The 27,103-nt window shown below is 37.0% G+C and overlaps 1 protein-coding gene across 4 annotated transcripts in view; it reads left to right on the top strand.

Moving 5' to 3' along the window:
- Positions 1–7,275: 7,275 nt before the first annotated feature.
- Positions 7,276–27,103, top strand: part of LOC121330883 (serine/threonine-protein kinase N2-like) — a 30,714-nt gene continuing 10,886 nt past the window's right edge. Inside the window, exons 1-4 of one of the 4 annotated variants that reach the window (XM_041277793.1) lie at positions 7,276–7,658; positions 18,029–18,329; positions 25,483–25,625; positions 26,928–27,057. In XM_041277793.1, coding sequence (XP_041133727.1) covers positions 7,638–7,658; positions 18,029–18,329; positions 25,483–25,625; positions 26,928–27,057 — 595 coding nt within the window. In that variant the 5' untranslated portion in view covers positions 7,276–7,637. Of the gene's footprint in view, positions 7,659–17,135; positions 17,285–17,683; positions 17,841–18,028; positions 18,330–25,482; positions 25,626–26,927; positions 27,058–27,103 lie in introns of those variants that run through there. The other 3 variants (XM_041277792.1, XM_041277791.1, XM_041277794.1) reach the window with 3 other exon arrangements.

The raw sequence follows: 27,103 nt of genomic DNA, 5'->3' as shown, positions 1-27,103 counted from the left end.
AAGGGTCAAGGCACTCTGAAATCAATAGCAGAGGAAGGCATATTGAATTCAGCAGCCCCATATCCAGAGGGGAATCATAGCAAGGCCATATCATTGACATGTTTAAAATGGCACACAAACATTATGATATCAACACATACACCTTTAGAATATCACTGTATCAGGAAAACAACATTTCAATATTCATAGACCAGGTTAAACTTCCACCCTGCGTCGATTGCAGTGCCATTTCTCTGTTCCTACAAAAGGACATCCAAACCCTCACCCTGAATTCAGGAAACAAGGTCTTGTCAATGGAAGGTCCCATTCACAACTGTGCATGGGTGTGAAAAAAACTGCAAGGACAACTGTGAGATACTGTACCGTAACAAATGCGTGTTTAAACATGCAATGTTATTATCGAGCACAATAACATCGAAGCAGTATTCCAAGATTTTAATAAAGTATCATTTTGGGTTGCATCCTTTTTTTATCATAGATATTTTTATGTTTGCTTAAGACCTCCTTGGTCATCAGTCAGAAAGGTAGCTCTGTCCTAAATGATCAAATGCCTACATATGAAGAGTGCCAGCAAGCTATTGGTTGAGCTCTGCAGCGGATAAGGAAGAGTTCTATCCATTAGAGTTCTGCCCCTCAGCAAGGACCGACTCACCTGCCATTTGTTGTACACTGACCCACTCATCTACCATGTGCTGTGCCTAGACCTGGAAAGCAGCTAAAGCAGCAATTTTCCAACAATAAATCCAATTATAAAGCATTCATTTACAAAATATGTAACCCTGGCTTTAGAACCAGGCTAACAATTCCAATCCTGTTTACCACCATTCAAACAATTCCAACCTAAACATTGCTTGTTTCCCCAGGAAACAAGGGCCTACAGGGGTTCCTCCTGCTGACTGACTCCATGAGAAACATTTCTCTCTTCCATTTCCCTCCTTCATTGGGTACCCGAACCGTGCTCTATAATGCAAACCTCAATTAAACAAGTGCTTTTCTAAGCAGTTGTGGTTTTCAGAATTTTGTATTTCTACCTTCTAGTTAAAACGCTCACGCTTGCGACAGTAGTTGAAATAATTGCTGCAGACATTTTTATTATTATTATTCTTTAAAAAAATTAACAGCACTTTGTTAAATCAGAACAGCCATTTTCAGCTGTAATTTGTTCAAAACCGTTGTTCATGTGTTAAGTCAATTTTTGCAGGAGAAATAGCTGGCACATAACTAAATTAATAAGATTTCATCTACATGGGGATTGGAAAGTGCATACTAAAACTGTATTAAAAACATAATGTCAACAGCACTGGTTTTACTGTGTTCTGGATATCATATGCCCACACTGCTACAAGGGTCATAGCTAGCAGCTTAGTTGTTTCATGCAGTAGTTAACTCCCATCCTACCGTATAATACTGGATTAAACCGATTCTTCCCAGCATTGCTGATCTTGGAGAGGTATATCAAGGGACTGAATATATTACAACAGCGCTAATGTCTGGGTGAAAGAGCTGTCACGCAATAGGCTGGGGTGAAGCTGAGGTCATTGTGAATGTTAAGCAATGTTATAACACAGCCTGTAGCACAGGAAACATATCATAATAGCCACATACAGTTTCTTGGTGTAATTATGCAAAGAGAGAAGATTTTATTTCTAGGCAGTTAGGAAAATGTACATTTGAAATACACACAAGCACACAGAAAACCCACAACTGTGTCAACGTGAAGTGTTGCAAAGGATAACAGAGGGATAAGTGATTTTGCATTGCTGTGAATAGGTTCACTTACAAGCAGAGCAGTGCTCAAGACCATGCACTGGCTACTGCCACTGATATGGTGGCAGGGCTATTAGGCTTGACTGAAATGGTCCTGCGTTCGAGAGTACAGTGTGTTTTTTTAAAGGTTAATTAATGTTTATTTTCTGTGCATTCAATTGCTATTACCAACTAGTCATTAATAGATTTTAAAATAGTGTCACCACCCTACTTCACTGCTCTCTGGATGCATCTCCTACTGTACCTTTTATACCAGTTAGTACTCCCTTAATAGCGTGGATACTTTAGATTGCTTGAACTATACCCATCAAGAAGAATGATCCACATTTCCAAAAGAATTAAAAAAAAAAATGAGAAAAACAAAATCTATATTTTGCAAGCTGATTGATGCTTATTGAATGCTGTATAGTGGTAAGAGATTTCCAAAGTTGTTCAAATGTTCCACAGGACTTGTACACACCTTGCCTAACAGTGTAAAGTAACAGGATGTAACAGTCTTGAATAATGTGAAAAGTCACTCTGTAGTAGAAGAAAACTACCGTAAGGGATTATCAAGTTTGATAAAGTAACACATGGTTTGGCACAGGAAGTACAATTGTTACCACAGGAAATTTCTGGGTTAAGTTGGGTTAAGCAACCAGAAATGGTGGCTAGGGACTTACACGCACTGAAATAACCATCCTACACTATTGAAGACTACAAACATATAAATAACAATGAAAGCCAAATCAATAACGCTTTTCTGGATCCCATAGGGGATGTTTAAAGGCTAAAATCTTGGTAACTGCTTTTGCAGTTTGACACACTCAATCATCTATTAAATGACAGATAGTAACACACATTCATCATATTTGATTGCAGGTCACTAGTTGGTGTTGGTGTCTCACTAGTTAGCCTGCTCATAAAAATACACTTCAAGATAACCAGAATCCCACCTGGTAAAATCCCAGCACTGCGAGCTACACATTCATTGGAAAAGATGTACATTGTCCTGAAAATCGTGATCACAATACAGTGAATTTTCAGTGTGTATCGGCCCATGCCATGGTGATCACTTTATTTTTTTTACAAATGCAAGTCATTTACAGTGCTGATATTGTAGATATCAAAGTATGAGTATTAACATTGACCTTAGCAGTTGTACCCAATACCTCAACAATCGAAGAGACTAACAGGGTCACTTGAGGGAAAGAGCATACTGCACAGGATAGAAAGTGGCAGGTGATGAATATACACAAAGCATATCACAAAAGCTGTTTGAAACAGTAATAAAGGTAGAATGTTAAACATGCTACCATGTTAAAAATGCCTCCCCACTATGAACACTATTTTTAAAAAAAAAAAAGACCTTTAAGCCAAATTCGCACCAGGTGTTTTCTAAAGAGAAAAACGATCTACCAACATTAAAAATGAAAAGAAGAATTTGTAACATTTGCATAAATCCATTCCTTGGTAAACATGTATTTACATCTAACATACAGACACAGGAAGCGAGGCTTCTAGTTTGATTAACAGACTTCGTTTTGACTTCAAGAACTTGGCAGCAATGTGTTTTTTTGTTTTTTTTTAAATGTGGTTTTGGTGAAAACCAAGACTCTTTCTAGTGAAAACTGAAAGGTGAAAAAATATGCATAGAAATATCTACTGGCTCAAAAAAGTATGCGGCAAACACTTCAGAGCACACATGTATCTGTGTTTACCAGCTTAAGGAAAAGAAGAAAAGATGGTCATAATACTATTCATTTAAAAACTGGAAACTAATACAAACACATGGTACCTTCAATGTGTGTTGCTCAGTGTGAACAAACCTGCTACCCCCTTGGCTGAGTGTCCTGTTCCACAGTCCAGTCGTTTCTTTAATGGAGCAAGCAAGTCTAGAAGGATAGAGAACGCGTTCTTGAATGAGTAAACAGCCAAATGAATAAATCGACTGCAAAATATTATAATCTGTATGATACAAACATGAGAAAATAAAGGGATATTCCCTTTTTTATTATTATATTTTTCAACATATTCAGGAGTTATTTAATCTTTTTAGTTTTTCTTAAAGCACCTTTTCCTGGGCATGTCTAACCACTAGAATGTTTCGCTTCCGCAGCCTTCAGAAAGTAAAATATGTTATTTTTCTTATCGGCTTTTGAACCAACAGAACCCTCCAATAGCTATAAACAAACAAGCCTAGATAAACAGTAAACAGTGGTTGCTTCCTATAAGACTCAGAAGGATGTATGTGTCATTAGCCAATGTTTTCCTGTAAATTGTCCAAATGTTTTCAGGATTCAGTATTTTTTTCTCAAAGTTTTACTGTAAATTATACAGAGCTAGCTGTGAATAATTACTAAGCAACAAGCTGGAGCGCATTAACTTCACTCCACTCATAGAATAACATGACCTACAGGCAAACTAAGTGTTCTGAAGCATTAGCAGATTAACATTAGTGGCTTTGCAGATAACATTTTGAACTGTCACTCCTACAGTGTTGCTTTCAGGTGATTTCAGCCATATATATATATATATATATATATATATATATATATATATATATTATATATAATAATACATTTTTAACAAGGAAAGCATGCACTTCGTTGCTGCCACAGTGGAATATGTCTACTGCTTCACACACCTGGTCAGTTTATGTTTTGATTTGATATGTAAATAACATTTCTTCGCTTCTGAAAAATTCTCTGTGTAAGTCCAAATTGATGGGTTGTACAAGTAACGCTTCAGTTGGGTAAGCCGTGGTCAGGCTACTGCAGGCATCCCTTCATTCAGTTGCATTGTGCCAATAAACGATGAATGCCTCTGAAAAACAACAGGCTGGTTGTACAGGACTCAAACACATATATCTGGTAAGCGATTTGCTAATGCCATACCCATAATGGCTGTTTACCATTAAATGGAGTTTGATATATTGCCTATGTTTCTCACATGGTGAAAATGTCATTGGAGCCAGTGACATCTTAGCGAATTTCTAAGTAAACCTATTCTAGAACTTGTCAGCAGGTCGATCTCACCATGTCACCAAGATTGCTAGGCCAAGCAAATTCCTTCGAAGAATCGAAACATATTACCCTGGGAATTTTTTTTTTTTTTTACGTTTTTTTTTTTTATAGACATACTTTTAAATAAAAAGTACCAGTTCACATTCAAATTGAATTTGTGTTTCTTTTGAGTTACTCTCAGTCTGAGCAATGAAAAATGTTTAATTGTTATTTTGTATATTGTGTAATTCGGCAGGGAGGGGGTTAATAGCTTCCCTGCCTAAAAACATGTAATAATGCACATTTGGGTTTAACTGGTTTAGTTTAACGATATTTGTGTTAATTGTTTTATTGTTAATTATCCCCTGCACCTGGCTATCATTGCAAATTAGAGCCAGGTGCAGAGTATTTAAAGAAAGCAGCCAGTGTGCTCAGGGCTGCTGCTGTGTGGAGGGCCTGGTTGATGGGGCTTTCAACTGTTATGAAAAAAAAGGTACTGTGTGAAAGCCTTTTTTTGTGTTTTGTTAGCTGGTGTAACAGGTAAACAGCTCAGCTGTCCTGTTGTATAGTTTAGGTTCCTGTTTATGTTCAGTTAGTAAAAGCTAGGTGTTTGTTTTTGTTTATTTTCTGTAATTAAAAGTGCGTGTCAGCGCTGTTCCTTCCAATCCTGTGTATTGGGTCTTGACTTTGAAGGGAAAAGAACCCGAGCGAGCCTGTGTGGCGAGTCGCCAGTTTACAATTGCTAAAAGTTTTAATTAAACGCACACCAACAGTGAGAGTGTATTGGCTCAATATGATGCTCCTTTTTCCAACATTCTTGAACCTAAATTAGCATGCGTAAGGGTTAGGTAGAGGCTTGGCCTCTGGTGCATAGAGGTTGAGGTGTGGCTTCAGGTATAAAAGTGCTTAGGAATGTGTAGGGGAGAGATCCTGAAGTGAAGAGAAAATGACGGGCCTTGACCCACCTGGGGAGCCTTCTTGGTTTGAGGCCAGACGTGCTGGTCAACCGGGCCCCTGAAATGACAGAAACTCTGACTCTTGAGTTGAGCTGTTAATAGGCATTACCCTGCAGCTGGGTCTCAGGAGCTGTTAATAGGCATTGCCCCATAGCTGGGTAATCGGGAGCTGTTAATAGATGTTGCCCTGCAGCTGGGTACCCGGGAGCTGTTAGTAGGCGTTGCCCTGCAGCTGAGTACTCGAGCTGTTAATAGGTGTTGCCCTGCAGCTAGATTTCCCTCGGAGGATGAAACGGTTTCGGAACCTTGAAAGAAAAGTCTGAAAATGTAGAAAACTGTTACTTGTGGGACTCGTACTAAGGTAAGAGGCCACATCCCAGGAGGATAGAGAAAGAGCCTGCTCTTCTTGAGGCAAGATATCACATGAGCTGTGAAAGAATAGTTTTGTCGGTGGTCCCCTCTGACCGTTCGAAGAACCTGCATATTCCCGACTCCAGGCTGGGGAAGTGAGACTCGCTACCACCCCCCAGGGGCCTGACACAAAGGCATGTGGCATATGAAGAACAGAGAAGGAGGAGGGGGAAAACGCTAAAGCAAGAGAGACAGCATAGGCTGTGAAGGGTTTAAATAAGGAGTCTAAATTGTTTGATAGGAGGAGGTGGAGCCGTGGTTACCGTCCTCTGGATCACATCCAAGGGTTAACATTTATTCAAACAGAAGATGCTTAACAGGTTTCATCACAATCTGACGTGCAATTCCATAGATAAATGTAAAAATATAAGAATGATATACAGACTAGTCTCCATATACTGTACCCAAGATTACGATACTCAATAAATCATGCCAATAAATCATGCTAAAGAATGTCTTTAAGCAAATTCATAGTCAAACGTAACTGGGTACCTCAGAGGTGTGCTTCAAATGGACGACAATTCATGTGAACTCAAATTTTTATAAAAACTGATTTTGGTGTAGCCACCATTTGAACATGATGGTTTCCCTAAATCATGTTATTGTAATTAATTGTACACAACACATATATAGTATGTATATATATATATAATATATATATATAGTATATATATATATATATATATATATAATATATATAAATTAATCAGTGTTGAAAATCATCGTTCTGAGCTACGAAAAAACATTATCTTTCTGAATCCCCAATTATTATTTTATTTTTAAACTAAATTAACCTCTGCCCTGACCAGACCAGAACAGGCTGAAGCGCATCGTGTTGGTCCCGTTGATCATGTGTGCATGCCATATTATGTAGTTGTGCATTTTCGACATCTATGTGATAGTGGAGAAAATGGGAGGGGGGAACGACTTCATTAGCATTGCCCAGATAAATTGGTGGGTGCACAGACAACTATATGCTGTTAACGAAATATACAGTACGCTAGGTTCACCAAGAGGTCGTTTGACACATTTGTAGACGGTTAAAACGAAATACTTATTTTGTAATAAACCCAACCACCGATAAAGTTGACCATCTCTACTCAATGGACCGACAAAAGGTAGACCCCCGTCATGGTCACATGAGTAGAATTGTGTAGATCGGAAATAAAGTGAAAGCTTGAGAGGGAGGGAGAGAGCGCAGAGTGCAACTCCTGAGGGCGGAGGTTGTGGTGCTAATAGAAACCACCGCTTGTTCTTCAAATTGCACTGAAACTAAAAAAAAAAACACACACACAACCTGTACGTTTTATACAATCGAATACAAAAAAACCACAGCAATGGGAAGTCTGGGGTTTCCAGGGTGACCATGGCTTGCTCGAGGGAGTTCGACTTTCTTTCAGTCGTACAGTAAAAACAAGAAAAGCCGGCGAGAAGTTCTGTTTGCTGCTCCAGTATTTTTTTCTTTCTTTCACTCGCCTCCCCTTCCCTGAAGAGTTTGATTCAAACTTTGAGAGCCAAGATGGCGGCCGATTCTGTGCAGGTAAGAAAACTTCGCAACCCTTACAATTAAAGCTCTGTAATATATTTCTTGATTATGCTGAGACAGCTGATTTATTAAAACTGTTTGTGATCTTCCCGAGTCGAGTTTCGGGGAGTAGAATGACTGGTTCCTTGCTGTTTTGTTGCGCTAGGAATCGTCTGATTTTTACAGGCGGTTGCCTGGCTGGACGTGGGGAATTAGGCCTGGAAAAATAATTCAATATTCCAGCTGTTGCTCTTCTGGGGAAGTAAGAGTTCATGTCATTCCTCGTTGTTATTTAACTCGCATGTAATGCCATGGGCCACTAGTTTATGTTTTCTGATTTGTTAACGTGAATTGATATAATGTAAAGGTGGTTTTGTTGTTAAATAAATGTAAAGGTGTATCGCCAAATCATTGACTTGTCTCGCAGCTAGATATTTCATTTAGCAAAGATATTGACTTTAGTTCTAGTTTAGAGGAAACGATGCTATTTAGGGTTTTTTTAATTTTTTTTTTTCTTCAAAGTTGCGAAATATTTACTCCAATCAATATGCATGTATTATCAAAACGCTTGAAGAGTAATGTCTCAAGCACACTGGTTTGGATAGGATCCCAGTGTGCTTACAAATGCAATGTACTAACATTGACTAGAATGTACAACTTAATTACGCGACCATTACTTTGCCTGTAATTTCGTCATTGCATTCTATCATTATTGACAATGAATTGTACGTTTGCCCTTAGCAATGTGTGCTGTATTTGTCAGTGCTATGTGTACAGTACCAAATTCCCATGTCTGCAAAGTGATAACTGTCGGTACCTGTTATGTTGAGAAATTTGAAACCGTGCCAGTTATTTGATGGCACTTGTTCATTTGAAGTTCTCGATTTACAAAAATACTGTGTGTGTCATATATATATTTTCAATAAACCTATTTTAACTGGTGACCACATCCTAGATTGAAATCTCTGCCACAGTGCGTCATATTTTTCGAATGGGTGTTGATCATTTAAATAATTAGGCTAGTGTATTTTGCATTAACTAATAACTGATCTACATACATTCATTTATAACCACAAAATGAACCATGCAATAAAAGCTGCAGTGGCTCCTACATCAATAATGAGAGCAGAGAAAGGAGATGGTTTGTAATGTTTTATGAGTTACATTGCTGAAATGTGGCGCTCTCAAGATCCACAGTTTGTATTTTTCCTTTCAATGGATGATGACTCTTTCTATTAGTTGAAAGGCCCATGCTGAGCTGCTGTAGACATTCCAGTGCAATGCATGTATGGTGTTCAACAATTACATGTACTTAAATTGTGTTCAGATTAAAAGAGAAAAGAGCATGCCGCTAGTTCAAGAATCATACAAATCATGTGGCTGACTACTATCTGTTACAGCCCAGTATTGATCAAGATGGCAGGTAGCATTTTCTAACATAGTGGCTTAGGTTGTGCTTATAAACTAGACATGTAGCACAGTCATATGCTGCCACACTAGCCCTAGTGATAAGATATTGCATGTGACCAGTTGACTTTTGTTACACTAAGTCAGCATGTAAAAAACTGAGCCTTCATGTAAGAACCTTTATGCTTTGCAATTTTTTGCCCCCCAAAAATCTATATATTATATTTGTTGTTTATGCGTGTAGTGTACTAGAGTGTGCTGAATGCGCAATTTTTTTGTTGCATAATCAGAACAGAACATTGTAACCTGTTGGTTTTGTTTTTGTTTTGTTTTTTCCCCCTCTCGCCAGGATTCAGATGTAGGATTTTCAGATATTCAGTCCTATTCCCCCTCCTCACCACTGTTAGAGATACAACTATGAATGTAGCCCAGTTTAGGGGAGGGTGGGGGTGGAAAGGCTCCTAAGAAATGTTTGACTCCAGGCTGTCACAAACTCTGCAAGCCCTTGGCTGTGTAGCTCCTGTGTAGCGCACTGTAAAAGTCCAGCTCCAGTGACCAAGCCAGGGGTCACCCTGGAAACCCGAGACTTTCCTGTTTTAGGTTTTTTTTTTTTTTTTTTTTTTTTTTTTTTTGTAATTGGCACAAGGGCTGAATTGCTGATAGCCATAGTGGTCTTTAGAATTGGAGTGTTGTTGGTGTACTGTAGTTATTGGTAAAATATTAGTGGTTCAGTAAGAAACATCAGACTGCATTAGTATGGACATAAAATCCATGCATACAGTATGGTGAACCATTTTGTTAATGACTATTGTAAGTATACACATTAACCACTTTTGTACTGTAAAAAAAAACTGTCAAGGAATGCTAAATAATATTGTAACTTCTGCTTCAGTATCGTAGTCTGCATTTACAGTAATACATGTAAATGTACTGTGCTGTGGTTGATATGTAGACAAAAGGCAGGCATCCTCCAGACTGCTAGATTTAGAAGAAAATTAAGCTATTTATAATTTACAAAAAATAGTTCTCATTCATGCTGGTGTGCAACACGTACAGAAACAAACCTTTCCTCATGAGAGCAGAGGAAATACAGTCATTGCTTTTTTTTCTGAAGGTGCACAGTTATATATTTGAAGGAAAAAAATCCGTCCTCACAGAAACAATGCTGGCTTGTTAAAGAGATTAAATAAGTATTCAGGAAAATGCTTCCCACTAGAAGTTAGTGAGCCTGTATTTTATAGCATTTCTAATAAGTAGGTTTTAGTGTAAAGTTGTTGCACATCCGTGTTTGACAAGAGTTATCTTGATTTATAAAAAAAGACTCATTTGAAACATGGATTACAATAAATATCTTAAGCAGTGGGAAACTGTGGCTGGTCATTTAGTGTGTTGATATTACAAAGGCAAACGGCATGCAAGTGCTAAAAGGCAGATGGTATTGATAAGGATTTATCATGTTTTGTATCCGTTTTAGATTCCTGTGCAGTGTTTTTTTTTTTTTTTTTTTTTTTTTTCTTTGGAATTATAATACCCAGGGTTCACCCAATTTATTTTAATCAGGAGTACTAATTCCTATGCGGATACTTCTGGACAAAAACATTTCAGTATTGACACCTGCCAATAAGAAGTGATCGCTGGAGAAGATGAGCTCCCGAGGTGGCTTTAAGGTTTGTGTGTTTTTTGCAATGGAAGTTGCTCTTGTATGACAGTCTTAATTGTGACGTGCGAGGGGTGACCCCTTTGTGGTTGTGAAATTGATACTATTGTGAGAGTTGAAACCAGGAGGAACTCGAATAGCTGCTTATTGTGCTGAAGGACATATTAGACCGGTGTTAGTTGTAGGCAAGGTTTTTTACCACAGCATCTCTATTGACTGAAATAGGTATTAAAATAAACAGACCAGCCACGCAATCCATATTGAGAGTGAATGGGGGTGAAGATGTATGTCTGTTATCTGGATGACATTTGATCACTCATGCTGTCTTTTAAATTGTACAGAAACAGTACCCAAACAGGACCCAGACAATTTATGGCATGGTACACAGTGCATTATTTATTTTCCTGCAAAACGTCTTACAGTAGCATTAGTATAATTGGAATCCTTTGGCATTATAACCAGGCTGGCTTTTAAGGCAGAATGGACATCTGTTTTACAAATTGTCCAGCTCTGGTTGAGTAACAGATATGATCAATTCTGGTAGAAATACTGCTCAAAATATTGATCTGTGTTCAGTATGTGAAGGTGTAAGTCACTTTACAGATTCTTCCTACTGCAACTCTGAATTTGCATGCCCATATTAGGAAGGATCTAACACTAACCAGTGGATGGATCTTTATCTGACCTGTGCAGTTGCCAGTTTAGTGACCTTTTTAAAAAGCTTTTTTCTGACTATGAAATATGAGCCTACTTAATTTATAAGCCTGTGAGAGAGTACTGTAAACTGGTGTTGCCTCAGCTTGCCCTGTATATTAAGTCTGTAGACTTTCCATAGTTAGTAATTGTATATTTTTGGTTTCTTAAACTTTGGTCTGGCTCAATTTCTGTAGTTAAATAAAAATCTGGAACTGGGTTGTAAATACATAAAGGCAAGGTTTGGCTGGAATGACTCTCGGACAGCGTTCCCTCCAAGGCTAAAATGCGTGCTTTTCACACTCGGTTTACTAAATTTTGCAAGTTACTTTCATAAATATCAACCTTAAATCGAGACTCCAACATCTCTAGGTAAACCTATCATTTTGACAGCATTCTTGCAAAGCATTAACATAAGCATGTTTGCATCAGTCTTCCAGCTTATTCTCTGATATCCCTCTGTAAAAATGCACCTTTAGAAGCGGACTGGCGATTCTGCCTCTAGAGTGCTGCTCGTGAACTTTGCAGCATTTTGAAACGTGGCAACAAAATGTGGTAAAAATGTAATCAAAATATTAATTTAGCCAAATACACATTTAAATGTATTGTATAGTAATTGAAGATGACATAACGTTGTTTTTTTTTTCAAGTTGAGTTTATTCATCATGTGACTTGTATAAAATGGATATCCCAGGAACTATGCTGATGCTGAAACATGGCAGCTGCACCAACAGAGAAAAGTGTTTCAGTAAGACCGAGCTAAAAAAAAAAAAAAAAAAAAAAAAAAAAAAAAATCTGATTCTGTGTGATTTTTTTGCTGTCATTCCATTGGACATGTAGGAGTAGGGGTGAGACGATTCATCGAGTATCAAAGCATCGCAATACTTTATCGTATAATGGACAAACGTCAAATTAATTGGACAGGAATCAGGAAGCGAGCAGTGTCTAAAGAAATTCACTGCTATGACTGTAATTTTACGAAAATTACTAGTTTTTAAAAAAATATAAAATGGATATCCCAGGAACTCTAGTTGACATACTGCTTTGTTTTTAAATTCAAGCTAGTGATTTACTGCTTTGTGGGAAATAAATATAATTTATTTTGAACTGAATCTGTGTCTGTAGAATTGAAATTGTAATTATTTTTAAGTCTGTTAAGTAGAGATGGGTTTTTCGTTAGTATCGCAATATGTATCGTGACCTTGGTGTTTCATCTCACCCCTATGTAAGTCCAGACCCATTAAAAGATCATATTGCCAGCAGTGGTGTAGTCGACCCAGAAAAGCACTGGTACTTTTTTCAATAGGCAGAACCGTGATTTAACAGTTAACTTAATCTTTAACATGTTATATATATATATTGAATGAAAACTGTACGGTGCTCAGGCGGTGCTTTCCCAAAGTAAGCCAAATTAATTGCAAGATTGATTATTGTTTAGTTTATTTCTTTACATGCTTCCTGCCTTTAATAACGCTATAATTAGCAATGTTAAACCTTGGCTGTTTCTTAATTGCAATATATGATCTGACGATGAAGAAACAAGCTCGAAGCTATTTTTCTAGCTACATTCAAAGGAAATGTGTCGCTTTGCTATGTAAGGGATGTAGTCAATACACTACACAATTGGGAGGATTAATTATGCGTTTACGTTAAAGGGGCACTATTTAAATTATAATCGTGTGATACACAACACTGAACCTGTGTAGAGCAACAAGTTAGTTAACAGTATGCCTTTTCAGTGTTTCATATTTTATCATGGTTATTGTAAGGCCAGTAAAACCTAATTTATGCAGTACTGTACATAGGATTACTCTCACATGAAATTGCTGGACTGTGCATAGGATTACTCTCACATGACATTGCTGGACTGGTTTCATGTTTTTTTGTTTTTTTTTATTGTAATGCCAACAATAAGATAAACCAGTCTTTTCAAAACACCTTCATTTGTTTTCTGAACTAGTGTCAGTGGAAGACTGTGTGTAAATATGATTCTCATAATAGTGCTGGACATTTGTTTTCTGAACTGTTGTAATATAATTTCTAGGTTTTCCTGTCCTTTTTAATGCCAGCAATGAGACAAGTGATGTCTATAAACATTGACAGGTCTGAAGTGTCTTCCGGTGCTTTACTTACAGCAACAACAGTCTTATTGAAAATCTTGGCTTTAATAAAACTAAAGAATTGTGGTAATATTAATTTACTTGTTTTAACAATAAACATTATACTTATGTTCAGATGCCATGTTTAATAATTAATATGTTGATAAAAAGTGGTGGGGGGGATACAACTGGCCATTTTTTAAAAACAGAATTTGCTATTCCCAAAAGTGGAAAATTAGTAGCCCTAAAGATGATTACAATTAAAGGCAGTATAGACGCCAGTGTTTCATACAGTAGTATAAGCAATTATATGCAGGCTACCAGTTAAGCATGCAGCCTATATCTATGATAACAACTGACAGGGCTGCATTTATGAGAAGATCTCAGACAGGCTTCATAAAGGTAAATATACGCTTCGTACAATTCTAGATTTATTTTATACAGATAAATTGGAGGATGATTCAGAATCTGAGGCAGAGCCGCAATAAAAAATGTCTTATTTAAATTTAAAGAAAATTGTATAATTGTTGAGATACTTGTGTTGGAATATTGTTTCAAAATTGTATAATGCAACAAAAATAATATATTAAGGGTTAATGCATGGCCAAAGGTTTTTCACTGATAATTTACCCTTTCTCAATCAAAACGGCAAATTTCTCACTATTTAAAAAGCTTAGAGGGAACACTGCACTAGAAATTATGATTACAGCATTGATCTCGGCCATCATAATTACATTGTTGCATTCACTGTAGGTAGCTAAGAGTTTTGATTTCTTTCTCAAGGTTTTGACGCTTGCATGTGGTGTGTTTTAAACATAAGACAGTTTACAAATGAGAGGAAGTCATTTGGTTGTTAGTAGCTTAGTGATCCCAGAACCTCATCATGCAGCTTCTTGAAGGATCCCAGGGTGTCAGCTTCAACAACATTACTGGGGAATTGGTTCCAGACTCTCAATTCTCTGTGTAAAAAAAAAAAAAAAAAAAAAAAAAAAAAAAAAAAGTGCATCTTATTTTCTGTTCTGAATGCCCCTTTATCTAATCTCAATTTGTGATCCCTGGCCCTTGTTTCTTTTTTCAGGTCGAAAAAGTCCCCTGGGTCGACACTGTCAGTACCTTTTAGAATTCTGAATGGTTGAATCAAATCTCCGCATAGTCGTCTTTGTTCAAGACTGAATAGATTCATGCCTTTTAAACCCAGCATAATTCTGGTCACTCTTTGCACTCTTTCTAGAGCAGCAATGTCCTTTTTGTAGCGAGGTGACTGTAAAGTTTTAACATTACTTCACTTGATTTAAATTTAATACGTTTCACTATATATCCAAGCGTCTTGTTGGCCTTTTTTCATAGCTTCCCCAATTGTCTAGATGCAGACATTTGAGTCAACACAATTCCCCTAGATATTTTTCATAGATTCCGTCTTCAATTTCAGTATCTCTATTAAATGTCATTTGCCATGTGTCTGCCCAGTTCTGAATGCTGTCTAGATCATTTTGAATGACCTTGGCTGCTGCAACGGTGTTTGCCACTCGTATTTTTGTGTCGTCTGCAAGATTTTGCGTTTGCTTACTATACCAGAATCCAAGTCATTAATGTAGATTAGGAATAGCTGAAGACCTAATACTGATCCTGTGGTACTCCACTAGTTACCTCGCTCCATTCTGAGGTTTCCTCTAATCAGTACCTTCTGTTTTCTACATGTTAACCACTCCCTAATCCATGTGCATGCATTTCCTTGAATCCCAACTGATTGGGCAACATAATCAGGTGATTATGTGTTTGAAGTGACAGAGAACCATGTTTGAATGTTATTTGATCTGACGTCTAAACGTCTGCGTATCCTAGGATATACATTGTAGAGCTGCTTATTACAATGGCAGAGTCAAAATAAAACCTCATTTTAATCAAAATATTGTGTATTTCCTAGAAAATATTGAATAAACAAAAATCAGTAAAAACTAATGTCCTGTTATAAATAAAAAAAATCCTGCAATTTTTCAGTAGAATTCTGAATAAACTGGAAACGTGGAACACTAGTTATACTAAACATTATGACTGTAAGGATTTAAATTTTAAACAAATTCATAAATGCTTACAGTAGTGCAAGCTTTTTACCAAAAATGTACTGTTATGAGGATTGCATAATTTTCAAAAAGTTTCATTATTCTCTTTATGCATTGTAAACCACTAATTAAGAACTGTGAATTAATGGTTTTTAAATAAATGCATTGTAGTAGAATATAGAGGTGACTCTACAGTAAATACTTAATCTGGTCTTCATTGGCAATTTCTATAATACTGTACTTGAAACAGTAAATCAGTGTACACAGTTTTAAAAATGTAGCTTTACAGCCTTGGTATTTACTGTGGATTTAAGTATTCTGTTTATCATGCAGCACACAGCATGTTTCTGTACAACGCTCAAGAGAACAAGTTGTGTTAGAGATCAAAAATAGTCTGCAGGCTATTTTTGTACCATGTATTGTTGATTACAGGCTTATATTTAAGTGATGACTATTTGTCCAAACCATAATGGTCAGCTGTACCAGTGCTGTTTAGCCTAACTGTTAAACTATTGAAAGATTGCCTTATTAAAATGATTTGTTCTACAGTGCATTTTAGGAGACTGGAGTCTTCTGTCTAGCTGATTCTATTTAGATACAGTATACATGATTAGAACAGTGATTTTAAAATTGGTAGTGTCATGTAATATATTTGGGCTAAACTGACTTTTTGTAACTAAGATCTTTGCCAAGTTATGAATATTTTGTCAACATTAACATGGGCTTAGTACTATTTTTAATTGTTGTAGTAAATAAAATGTTTTTGCATATTACATTCATAACAGCTGTTTTTGACCAGTGTTTTGTCCACTGGAGTTTTACAGTAGCATACGTTTTCTTTTTTGGGTGGGAGTTTTTAATAGTGCAGTCTGTCTATTTTGGGACAAGAAGTGTTGCTAGGTGGAGTTAAATGTTTTTAAAGAGGGGAGTCCTGAATTCAAAGCTCTAAACTGTTCCTGGCAGCGTTGAGTCATTTGTTACAAATTCTCTAATGGAAAATACTCGGTTTGTAAAAAATCACATTTAAGTGTCCGGTTGGTTTGAGTCCTGTTCAGGAAATATCCCCAGAAGTGCAGTTTTTGTTAGTCATTTCTCTGTAAAATTCGGTAGAAACTGGAAACGTGGAACACTATTGATGCAGTAAAACAAGCCGTAATCAGTTTTTAAATGTAAAGTTTCAGTTACCTTTACTGTCTACACTATTGTGTGGGAATGTTTGTCAGTCTTGGGTATAGAGATTCACCCGAGCTTCGCATTTAAGGAAGAAATTTATGGCATCTGGACTTCCATACAGTATACTGAAAAAGCACTTTGCAATGCAATAAGTCCCTTGCTTGAACTGTGGCACATAGGTGTTGAGGCTTTGTGACCAACCACAAACACTGCAGCCTCTGGTGGAGTTTATTTTAAGGCATGATAAGGCCCTGCTTCCTCAACGGTCAGATTAGATTCTGTATACGCAAATGCTTGACTTGTCTGTCTTTGCAGCAGCATGATCTCATCCAGTATTAGCCTAAGCAGGATTTGTCCTTTCCAAACTGCTAATTGGGTATTCTGATGCAAGGGGGCGTTTTGTAAGCAAACAAAGGCTGTGACAGTTTGATAATGACTCTTGCTTCTGTTCAGTATGTTGTGTTTGGGGTTTGTTTTTTAATTAATTATTTTGAAGACAATTCTAGCGTAACTACTAACATTCTTGAATTTATTTTTACCGAGAGTATTATGGTAAGAGTTATTTAATTTATTAAATTGTTGACAATACTAGATTGCATTAAGTTATTTTAATACAGGAAAAGTGAACCTACACCTAAACAGAAATTGCATAATAAACATAATGAACTGGGTAATTGTGCTTTCGTGGATGAAACAGTTGTTCAGACAGGCAGACAATGTACTGCACAGGTTTCTGTATTAAAAATACATTTAAAGAAGTCAGTCTGTGTTCTAGGACTTGAGAAACTGCTTCAGAACGATATTTTTGAGCTCCCTTGACTTTTATACTACAGTAAAGCAAAGCAGTTGATGTGGAAGCCAACTTGTATTTGACATGCAATAATAAGCTTGTTTATGTAGTTTTGTTTAAGTGATTCATTCTGTGTTGTGTTTTTCTGCTGTAGATTGGATGGGGGGTGGCTCTAGTAGATTTCAAAGCAAAAAAAGGAAACTCGTAATGTACTTAATTCTACGGAAACTTGGCATTTGTTGTACAAACCTTTTTAGGAGGCCTACAGTGCAGCACTTTCAAACTGAGCTGTCTGTATTCTGAGTCTGGAAGATTATGGTATTGGCAGAGGAGATGCTTTTTAAATCTATCAAGCCATGGTTCCTTAATATAAGCTGCTTTGCTTTAAATGATATTTTAGTAGCAAGGTGTCCTTCTCATCATTTCCAGTGCATTCAGTAAACTGTAAAGTGGGCAAGCATCCTCTGTACAGTACTTTGACTCTTTTTGTTTTGTTCTCTACCTAGGGTGATGCAAGAAGTCACCTGGTCTCCGAGCGGCTTGGCCTGGGCCACAACCTCGACCTGTCTGACACAATGGTGCAACAGAAACTCGACGAAATCAAGGACCAGATCAAGAGGGAGATCCGCAAGGAACTTAAAATTAAAGAGGGAGCGGAGAACCTCAGGAAAGTTACAACTGACAAGAAAAGTTTGGCCTATGTGGACAACATGTTGAAAAAGTCAAATAAAAAGGTGGAGGAACTGCATCAGGAGCTGCAGGAATTAAATGCACATATTGTAGTGAAGGATCCAGAAGAGCTGTTAGGTACGGTAGAAATGTATCTGGTATTCCTCTAAATAAACATACTGAAGTAACGCCAAACCTGGGTTTCAATAAATCTGTTGTATCTATCCCTCTTTGGGGACACGAGGGCTACAGTTCTGTGATGTTGAAAATAAGAGAAATATGAGAATTTGAAGACACACATTTTACATAATGATGTCAGTGAATACAAGAGATTGGTAGGAGTGTACTGCAGTTGAGATAAAGTTGGCCACCAGGAATCCTACAGTTGATGGAACCTTAAAGCTAAATTCTATTTTAATAGACTGTAGTAGTGAGGGCTGGGGTCAATTTGCTTTTTAAAATAATTCCCATTACCTTTTTAATCGATTCCAGTTCCTTCAAAGGAATTTCCTTTTGAAGGAACTGGAATTCGAGTGGAGTAAAATGGAATTGGAATTGGGAATTGATTTTAAAAAAAGAAAATGGAATTGACCCCAGCCCCAGTAGTAGTCTATTAAAATCAGTGTTCAGGTTTGTTACAAAGATGACAGCCATCTGCAGTAGTTTCGTTACTGTACAAGGTACAGCAGATATTTCCCGAAGAGGCATGAGGATTAGAACAGGAAGTGGTTTCCAGTCATGAGGCACAGCTTGTTGATAAAGCTGTTGTGTGGCCGATACGGCAGAGTTGGGTCAATTTTAACTGTCTCTTTGCTGGAATAGATCTGTCTTGACTCTTTGGCTTCTGTATGTGCCATTTTGCCAGTGTTATGTTGTGGCTTTTACAGTTCTGCCATAAGCTTTAGATTCTAAGAGTTGTAGCTGAGCTAGAGGGATAGCATACTTCTATATGTTTGATTTTAGTACAATTAATTTAGCACTACAGTAAGCCTGAAGAGGCTATACTACTTTAAGATTGGTACGTGCTTTGATATTTTCTACCAGAGCCAACCTCTCGTACAAATGTTTATTATTATTATTGCATGTAAACCTCTTTAAAACTTAATATACATTTTTTTTAATTTGCTGTCTCCAAACCAGACCACCCCTTTGTTTGGGAGCACTCGCACCTTCTGACAGCCTGTGTTTTTTTTTGTTTTTGAAACCATGAGAAACCAACGTGCCAGCTATGTAAACCCAGGAAGCAATTCTCTTTCTGGTTGCTGGAAGCATGAGGCTTTACTGCTAAACCAAGATAAACAAAGAGATAAATGTGCATGTACAGCAAGAGATACAGTATAAAGAAGCTAAACCACATGTTCCTAGTGACCAGGAAGTGTTTATTGTTCTGTAGGAGGAATCCTAGATGAGACTGGTGGTTGAAACCAAATACTGTACAGTTGCAGAAACTTAAGTATTTGTTCCCAGGGCCCCTTGCTGCATTTTACAGCTGAGAGAGACAGTGAAATCCTAAAGCTACTGTACCGTTTGACCGAATCAGCTTGCAATGCATATTCCTATTCAAGAAATCTAGCCAAATATTTATGCAGGAGCAAAGGGCTTGCTGAATGCAGTGCATTTAAAAAAGGAAACGGAAAACAGCTGTATTGGTGTAATTGTATTTGTTTATTTATTATTTTGCTGTAGTGCACTTATTATTTGTTACTGTCATTCTCTAGGGTAAATGGAAATTTTATATTGGAACATCCAGTAGTTATTTAGAGGATCATTTGCATGTGCAGGAAGCAAAGCAAAAAATATTGTCCAGTTGAAAGTTCTGCACAGTAGTTTAAAGTAATTTAGTACTACAGTATTGGTCAACTGCTTCAGGGTGGTGTTGACAACAGTCTTGTATTAAACCATAAAGGTCGCTTTTTTTTTTTTATGTAAAAGACACATTTCTCCAACCTTTACTAAATCAGTATGGGACGTCAGTTAATTCTGGATTTCAAATTTTGCAATTGTCTTGTGCAAAACTGTACTTCAGTTTGTTATCCTTTTTTCACATTTCATGGCTGTTCAGATAATGCAGTACAGAATGTTCTGTGATGTAATGCACTGTGTACATGTGGGAAATGTAATAACTTGGAACTTCTGTTCATCCTGGCAGCCTTTAAACACTAACTGTTGCACCATTCCCTTTGGAGCGCTCAGAAGGCATGTCAAGATCCAGTGCTGATTTTAATTTAAAAGCAAGCTCCTATTATGCATTAGCTTTCAATCATCATGCACAGATTTCTTATCTTCCAAACAACGGGACAAGGACTTGCTGAGTGCTGCATAAAGTAGCAAGAGATACCCATGGCAGTTATTGCTCAGTGTGTCAGCTGTCAAATATGCTGCTGCCTCTGGTGTTAACAGCAAATACCAATAACTATTGAAATAACATAGCCTTTTCTTGTGCTGTCCCTTATTTTTAAAATGCATTATTGGCAACACCCCTCCCCTGCCCCAGCCTTGACTCTTGTACTGTACAATAGCTCTGCTGGAGAGCATGCAAACAAGTTTATAACTGTCTCAAGAAAAATATCTGTGGGCTGCTGTTTGGGGTGCAGCAGAACATTAATTTAGAGATTTGAGTCTCTTGCAATAATTCATTAAAGGTGGATTGCAGTTCACATCTTGCTGTACTGTTAAAACTCCCATTTGGTACTAATTGTCACCCAGTTCTCAGTGCAGAACTTGAAGCTTTGTTTTACTAAACAGTGCACTGAAAGAGTACTCTTACCAAGTTTCCAGTATTGTCATCATGCACTGAAACCCAGTTGATAAAAAACAATTATAGGGTTTCAGTAAGATCTTTGAAGAGTACTGACCCTTATTGTTCTCTTTGTATACAGTACTGTACATTACCTCCTAGATTTTCCCTTTTTCATAATGAGAAATAATAATTTAAAGGTTATCAGAGTAATTGCACACTCTACATTTATTTTACTCATGTATATACTGGACTCTTTGCATGGGCAGTAACATTTTTTAAAGTGTTTGACTTTAAATTTAGTGCTTTATGCTTTAGGCAGTTCTCAAATTTGTATTTGACCATAATTGGTAAAAACTAAAAATATTGTACTTTTTGAAACTTGGTAGTCCTTATGTGAAGTGTTTGGAATCATCAACAGTTGGGGTCCCTTTAAAAATTTTTTTTTTTTAAACAAAGCGCCTTCGAAATGGTCACATTTTTGCACCTCGTTACTGAGCAACTAACTGTACTGTGTGCTGAGAAACTGACACTGACAGCACCGGACTGGATGACAGAGGAAAAAATTCTCTCAGCTGTGTCACCTTGCCAACCATGAAGCTCTGCCTGAAATTGACACCGATGGCACTTTAAAGTGTTTATTTTATTGTCCGTTACATGTGTTGGTATTTACAAAAGTGTTGGCTGGCTATGAATTACTATCTACAATGATTAATGCACTCATGTACACATGCAGCCTTCGCTAAAGTCCCAATTTAAAGACAGTATGTTTCACTGTAGCCCTTGGGATGAAATTGTTAGATGGACAATTTTTTTTTTTAATTAGCAGTGGGAGAAAAACGCTTCAGCAAGTACAGTAGAATCTGCCAGAACCGAATCTACTATGACAGCATAACAAATACAACAAGCTGGGAGACTTTATATAAATGGATTTTATATTTTTAAACGCTGCAATAACAGTTCTGCTTGTGAAGCATCCACACTATATGGTGACAGAACAGGTGATTTAATTGCACTATGCAGGACGTTATTTTCCCCGATTGGTGCTTGAGCCCCGGAGCACTCACAGAATCGCAGCCTATCCGTGATTTAAAGCCTGGTTTTCAAACAAACTGATTACCACTCAGCAGTACTGTGTTGGTATAAGAAGTGTGTTTTTAAAAAAAGTAATTTCAGTTTCTAATCACTGAAAATATGCTGACGATAATGTAAACAGCACCAATCTACAGACAGCGAGTCCTAAGCTTTAAATGTGTTACTGTTTATAGATAAGAACTCAACTTTATTATGAATATATTTATATTTTAAGCAACATACCACGATAATGTACATTATGGTAATTGTTTATTAGTTTTAACATTTTTTGTAAAATGTGACCTATTGTTTCACCTTGTTAGTACAAACATTAAACACCACTGTGGGGTTGGCATTGCAGGGGAGATGAAGGGAGGATTCAGTTCTGAGTGACTCTGTGAATGCTTATTCACCATTACTACACACCGTTAGAAAATTGACTTCCCTGCATTTTTTTTAACGGAAGACTGAGCGCAAGAGTGTATTTGTACATTTGTTTTAAGTACTCGCCTAGAGGACTACGAGACACTGACATCAACTGGTCCTCACCAGATTTAATTCTCCTCGGGGAGCATGAGATTCTAACCCTGATAACATACTGTTTTATTGTATTTAAACAAAGACAGGGCATTAACTTGTTCACTCAGAAAATTTCTTCATTGCTGAGATATTAGGAATACTATATTTTAACATGTTTGTCATTCAGTAATTTTCCAGCCTGTTTCCTTTTGAAGTGCAAACGATATGAAAGATATAAGCACAAATAAGGTGTGGCAAGTTAACAGTAATGCTGAAGACCAAAATAGCAAATGATGTTTACAGTATCTGAGTTGACATGTAGCCAAAGTTATAAATTGATATTGGTCAACAGTTAATGATTCATTTAATGAAGTATCATCTTTCCAAAGTCTCTGTGTGAAACAAAGTGTTTATCGATAAACACACAATTAATGCATTTTTAAACACAATTTTTAGAAGTTTTAAAATGATATTTACCTGTTTGCAAAATAAATAAAAACAACTATGCAGAGGTCATCTAAAGGAAGGATATCTGCTGTTAATTGTGAAATTAATTAAAAGGACTACATTTACATGTGGGGGCAAGAAAGACTGCTGCAGGTGGGAGGAGAATCATTCAACAGGAATAGTGTGTTTTACAATCCGTTGTTCACAAATTCCTGTTGAATTGATATGGCCCAGAGAAGGGGGAAGGCTGTAACTCCATTGACCTACTGGTGTGTGGTCAGTTCCTCAGTTTGGGAACTACTGTATTTATCAGGTTGGTAATAGGGCAAGGCAACAAATGTGACTAATGTACTTCTGGATGTTGGTTTTGTTGGCAATTAAGAGTTATTGTGACAAAAGTGTTACTCGATCCTTCACAGTAGAAGCTGGTGCACACTTGAATATCCAGTTTCCAGATAAACAGCCCACTATAGTGGTTTAGCTCCAGGGGTGGGTACATTTCTAGTCTGAGCAAGAAAGAATGATCTCATCCGCGATTTGATAAAACTATAAACTAAACTTTTTTTATCTAACGTGGACGCTAATTTATGGTTGAAATACAGCACATTCTGTAACGGCAGATCTCTTCGTAATGTATTTTCTTTCATTTGCAAACCTTGCACAATTAGGTCCTGCCGCTAAAAAACAGACCACAATGACATTGGGATCCTGCAACAACACGGTGCCTTCAAAGATCATGCTGGTGCTTTGGTTAAGTCCCATCTGTTCTAGGAGGGGTGAGGACACTCTGCTGATTCTCTGAGAGGTGTACCAGCTGTGGACTGACCCAGTGTTGCTTCACTTATGAGATTCTGATACAAATTCAAGGTGTAGCAGGTGCAAGCATGCAGCATTGTGTAACTTTGGACAGTTTAATTTGTCAATTTGTTTCCTCGTTTTGACACATTTCATGTCAGGACCTGTGACTACGAGGATACTTTTTCCTTTTAGAATCCATTATGCTTTTATTGGACATTAACTAAAAAAAATAGCCACACTGACTTTAAACAAAAAAACACAAGACTTGTTGTAAAATGCTACAAATGTAGCATTTAATTGGCTAAAAAAAAATTCAATGCCTATTTAGTAGGAGCCTATAGTGTGTAATACAATTAAAACAAATGTACCACTGGCTAAGATTCCCCATTACAATGTACAGTGTTCTTATTAGATAAAGAAACTTGTCCAGAGTTAATTGAAAACATTCTGATTTTATTCAGGAGAGGTGGGCAAAGGATATGCAGAATAAGATGATGAGGCATGTCCACACAGGTCCCTGGAAACAGTGTAGCTCAGAATAGTCCTATACCAGTTTTATTCCCATAGTTCACATAAGCAATTGCATTTAAACTTCTGAATGTTATGATACAGTAGTCGAGTATTCCTTTCAAGCCGACGCATGTAATCTCACCAAAGCAACTTCAAATGAGCAGTTCTTCAACCTGACAGATCGTGGGTCTATTTACAGATTTAATCTTATTTTAGTATCAATATTTATGTAAGTCTACTATGGGTTTGGATTACCTTCTGTTTTTGTGTGTGTGTTAAATTAGATACTACTTATCAGCGGTCTTGACAGTACTATGTGTAGTATCTCACTTATAATTTAGAAAGCAAAAGCACCAACACTTTGTAAAAAGTTCTCATCTGGGTGTTTACAGAATACAGGTAGCATTGACTCTGCCACTGTACATTAGATACTGTAGCAACATGATTTACTGTCCTCCTTCCCAGTACCTGACATGGCTTTATAAATTGTGAGCTGGAATACATACATACAGTTCTTGCTTTTTTCAGATCTAACATAAACCTAATTTGTTGATTGACCTTCAATAAAATAGTTTTCTTGGCACTGCTCTGGTAAATTGTGTGTCCTTTTACTTTTTTGTTTTAACTTTACATATGTAACATTCAAATCCTGCTGTACCATGAGGAGTCTCATTGTTTGTTTTACATGTACTCAGTTGTGTTGCTGGGTTATGAAAAGTAAATGGGTGTGGGAAGGGCGCTCTTTAGGAAGGTAAACTAGGAGGCAAGAAGGTAGAGAGTTGAAGTTTAACATGAAAGGTGTTACATTTCTAGGATGTCTGTCTTTTTCTCAGGCACTCAGTTGAGTAGTAGTTTTGTGGTGTGGGCTGGATGTATACTCCACCCAGAGGTGAAAGGAAATCTCTTTGGAAAAACTGTGAGATGTACTTAAAGCATAGGATAACACTTTTTGGCCCATTGCCTACAGTATATGATTGATTTATTTATGTGATGCAATTGTATGAGAGATATTAAAATAGTTAGAGCACTGACACATGAAATGTTAATGCAAAACTAAAGGTCATGTTCCGTTTTGGTACGAGACTGCTAAATTGTGCCATTGTTTCCTTAACTAATGAAATATATTGCAGAACTGTAAATAATAAATGTACGCTTGTTACAGGACACAGTTATGTTGCACTGATTTTTAAAATGATTGTGTTTCAGACTGCCCTAGAACGCCAGACACCCCCAATAGTACCTCCACAAACAGCAGACTAGCAGCTTTGAAGAAGCAGCATGATATTGAACTAAAAGTGAAACAGGGAGCAGAGAACATGATCCAAATGTATTCAAATGGCTCTTCAAAGGTAACCTTTATCCTTAAGTGGCATGTAGTTAGCTTTAAGATTGTATAGCAATGTTCTTTTTGTACAACAAAGTCATGTAAATGGTGCAGTACACTAGTACTGAGTACTGCTGATTTTAATACATGGTTCTACACACCTGAGTCTCTCAAAAGCATGAAAACCTAATTGACCAGGGTTACAGCGTGCGTTATCTGCTAAACTGGGATTAAGAAACCAGTCTTCAGTTCAAACCACTAAGCTTCACTCAGCATTTCTTTAAGGGCGAGGCGGTAGTGCTTCATGGGTTGTAAACTTTTAGTTTCTTACGCTAGGAAGTTTTATGAAGCAGTCGGTAAGGATAATTATGATGTTTGTGTTGCTTGATGTTTATAATGTGTTTTAAATGTACCCACATGTTCATTTAAAACTTTTTATTAAACTTTTATAATTGTTTGAAGACTCTGAACCCAGTTTATTATATGATATACAATACAGTATGGAGAGTAAACGATTGGAATTTAATTGACCGCTACCTGGCCCCAATAAGACGTTTTGAATTTGTTTTTAAAATCTTGTCTAATGTCTTCGTTACTTTCAGGGTATGGGTCAACAAAGAAAATGAACTAACTTTACTAATTACTATATTGAATAAGTAATATTTTATGTAGTTATCATACTGTGTTTTTACACAATTAAATTGAGTCTCATTCTGGCCTGACAGTTTGTTCAAAAACATACAGATGACCTTTATAACATAAGCAGCAAATGGATCATGTTTTCCTGATCTCACCACCAGCTAGGAAGGTGTTAGATGCATCAAGGTTAGTTCGTGCAGACCTGAATCTCAGACCGCTGGAGAAGCAAAAGGTTCTGTGTGTCTGTCCGTCTTTCCGACCTAATTAAAAAAAAATAAATAAAATAAAATACATCATTGGGGCAATACATGTAAAAAGTCTTGCCCATTACCAGGCGTGCAAGAATAGACATTGTGTGGTGCAATTTTTGACCTTTTACACCTGAACTATAAACAGAGCATGGTTGTAAACTTCACTGTATATAATTTACTGTATACATTAAACACAAGCCTTGCCATATTTAGGGAGGGGAGGTCATCTACTATATACCTTGCGAACTAAGTTTGACAATAAGGGTGGGGGAGCGATAATGGTTTTACATACTGGAATTCAGTCTTTTTTAATTTTTTTTTTTTTAACTGCTTTTGTAATAAGTAATTTAGTTAGTGTTGGCACAAATATCTGAGTATTCACATTTTGTTTGTACAATGCCTGTTTTGTTGTAATTCAGCTTCTTTCATTTTTACAGGATCGTAAACTGCTTGGAACTGCACAACAAATGCTCCAAGACAGTAAGACAAAAATGGAAGTCATTAGGATGCAGATTCTGAAAGCAATCCAGACTAGTGAAATGGCCTTTGATAGTACGGAAGGTATAGGTAAGCATTGACCCATATACAGGAGAACGTTGGGTGGTTGTTTTTT

The sequence above is a fragment of the Polyodon spathula genome, chromosome 18 (assembly GCF_017654505.1).
Source record: "Polyodon spathula isolate WHYD16114869_AA chromosome 18, ASM1765450v1, whole genome shotgun sequence".
Lineage (NCBI taxonomy): Eukaryota > Metazoa > Chordata > Actinopteri > Acipenseriformes > Polyodontidae > Polyodon > Polyodon spathula.
The sequence above is the reverse complement of the archived record's forward strand: the minus strand, read 5'-3'. Positions and strand labels throughout refer to the sequence as shown.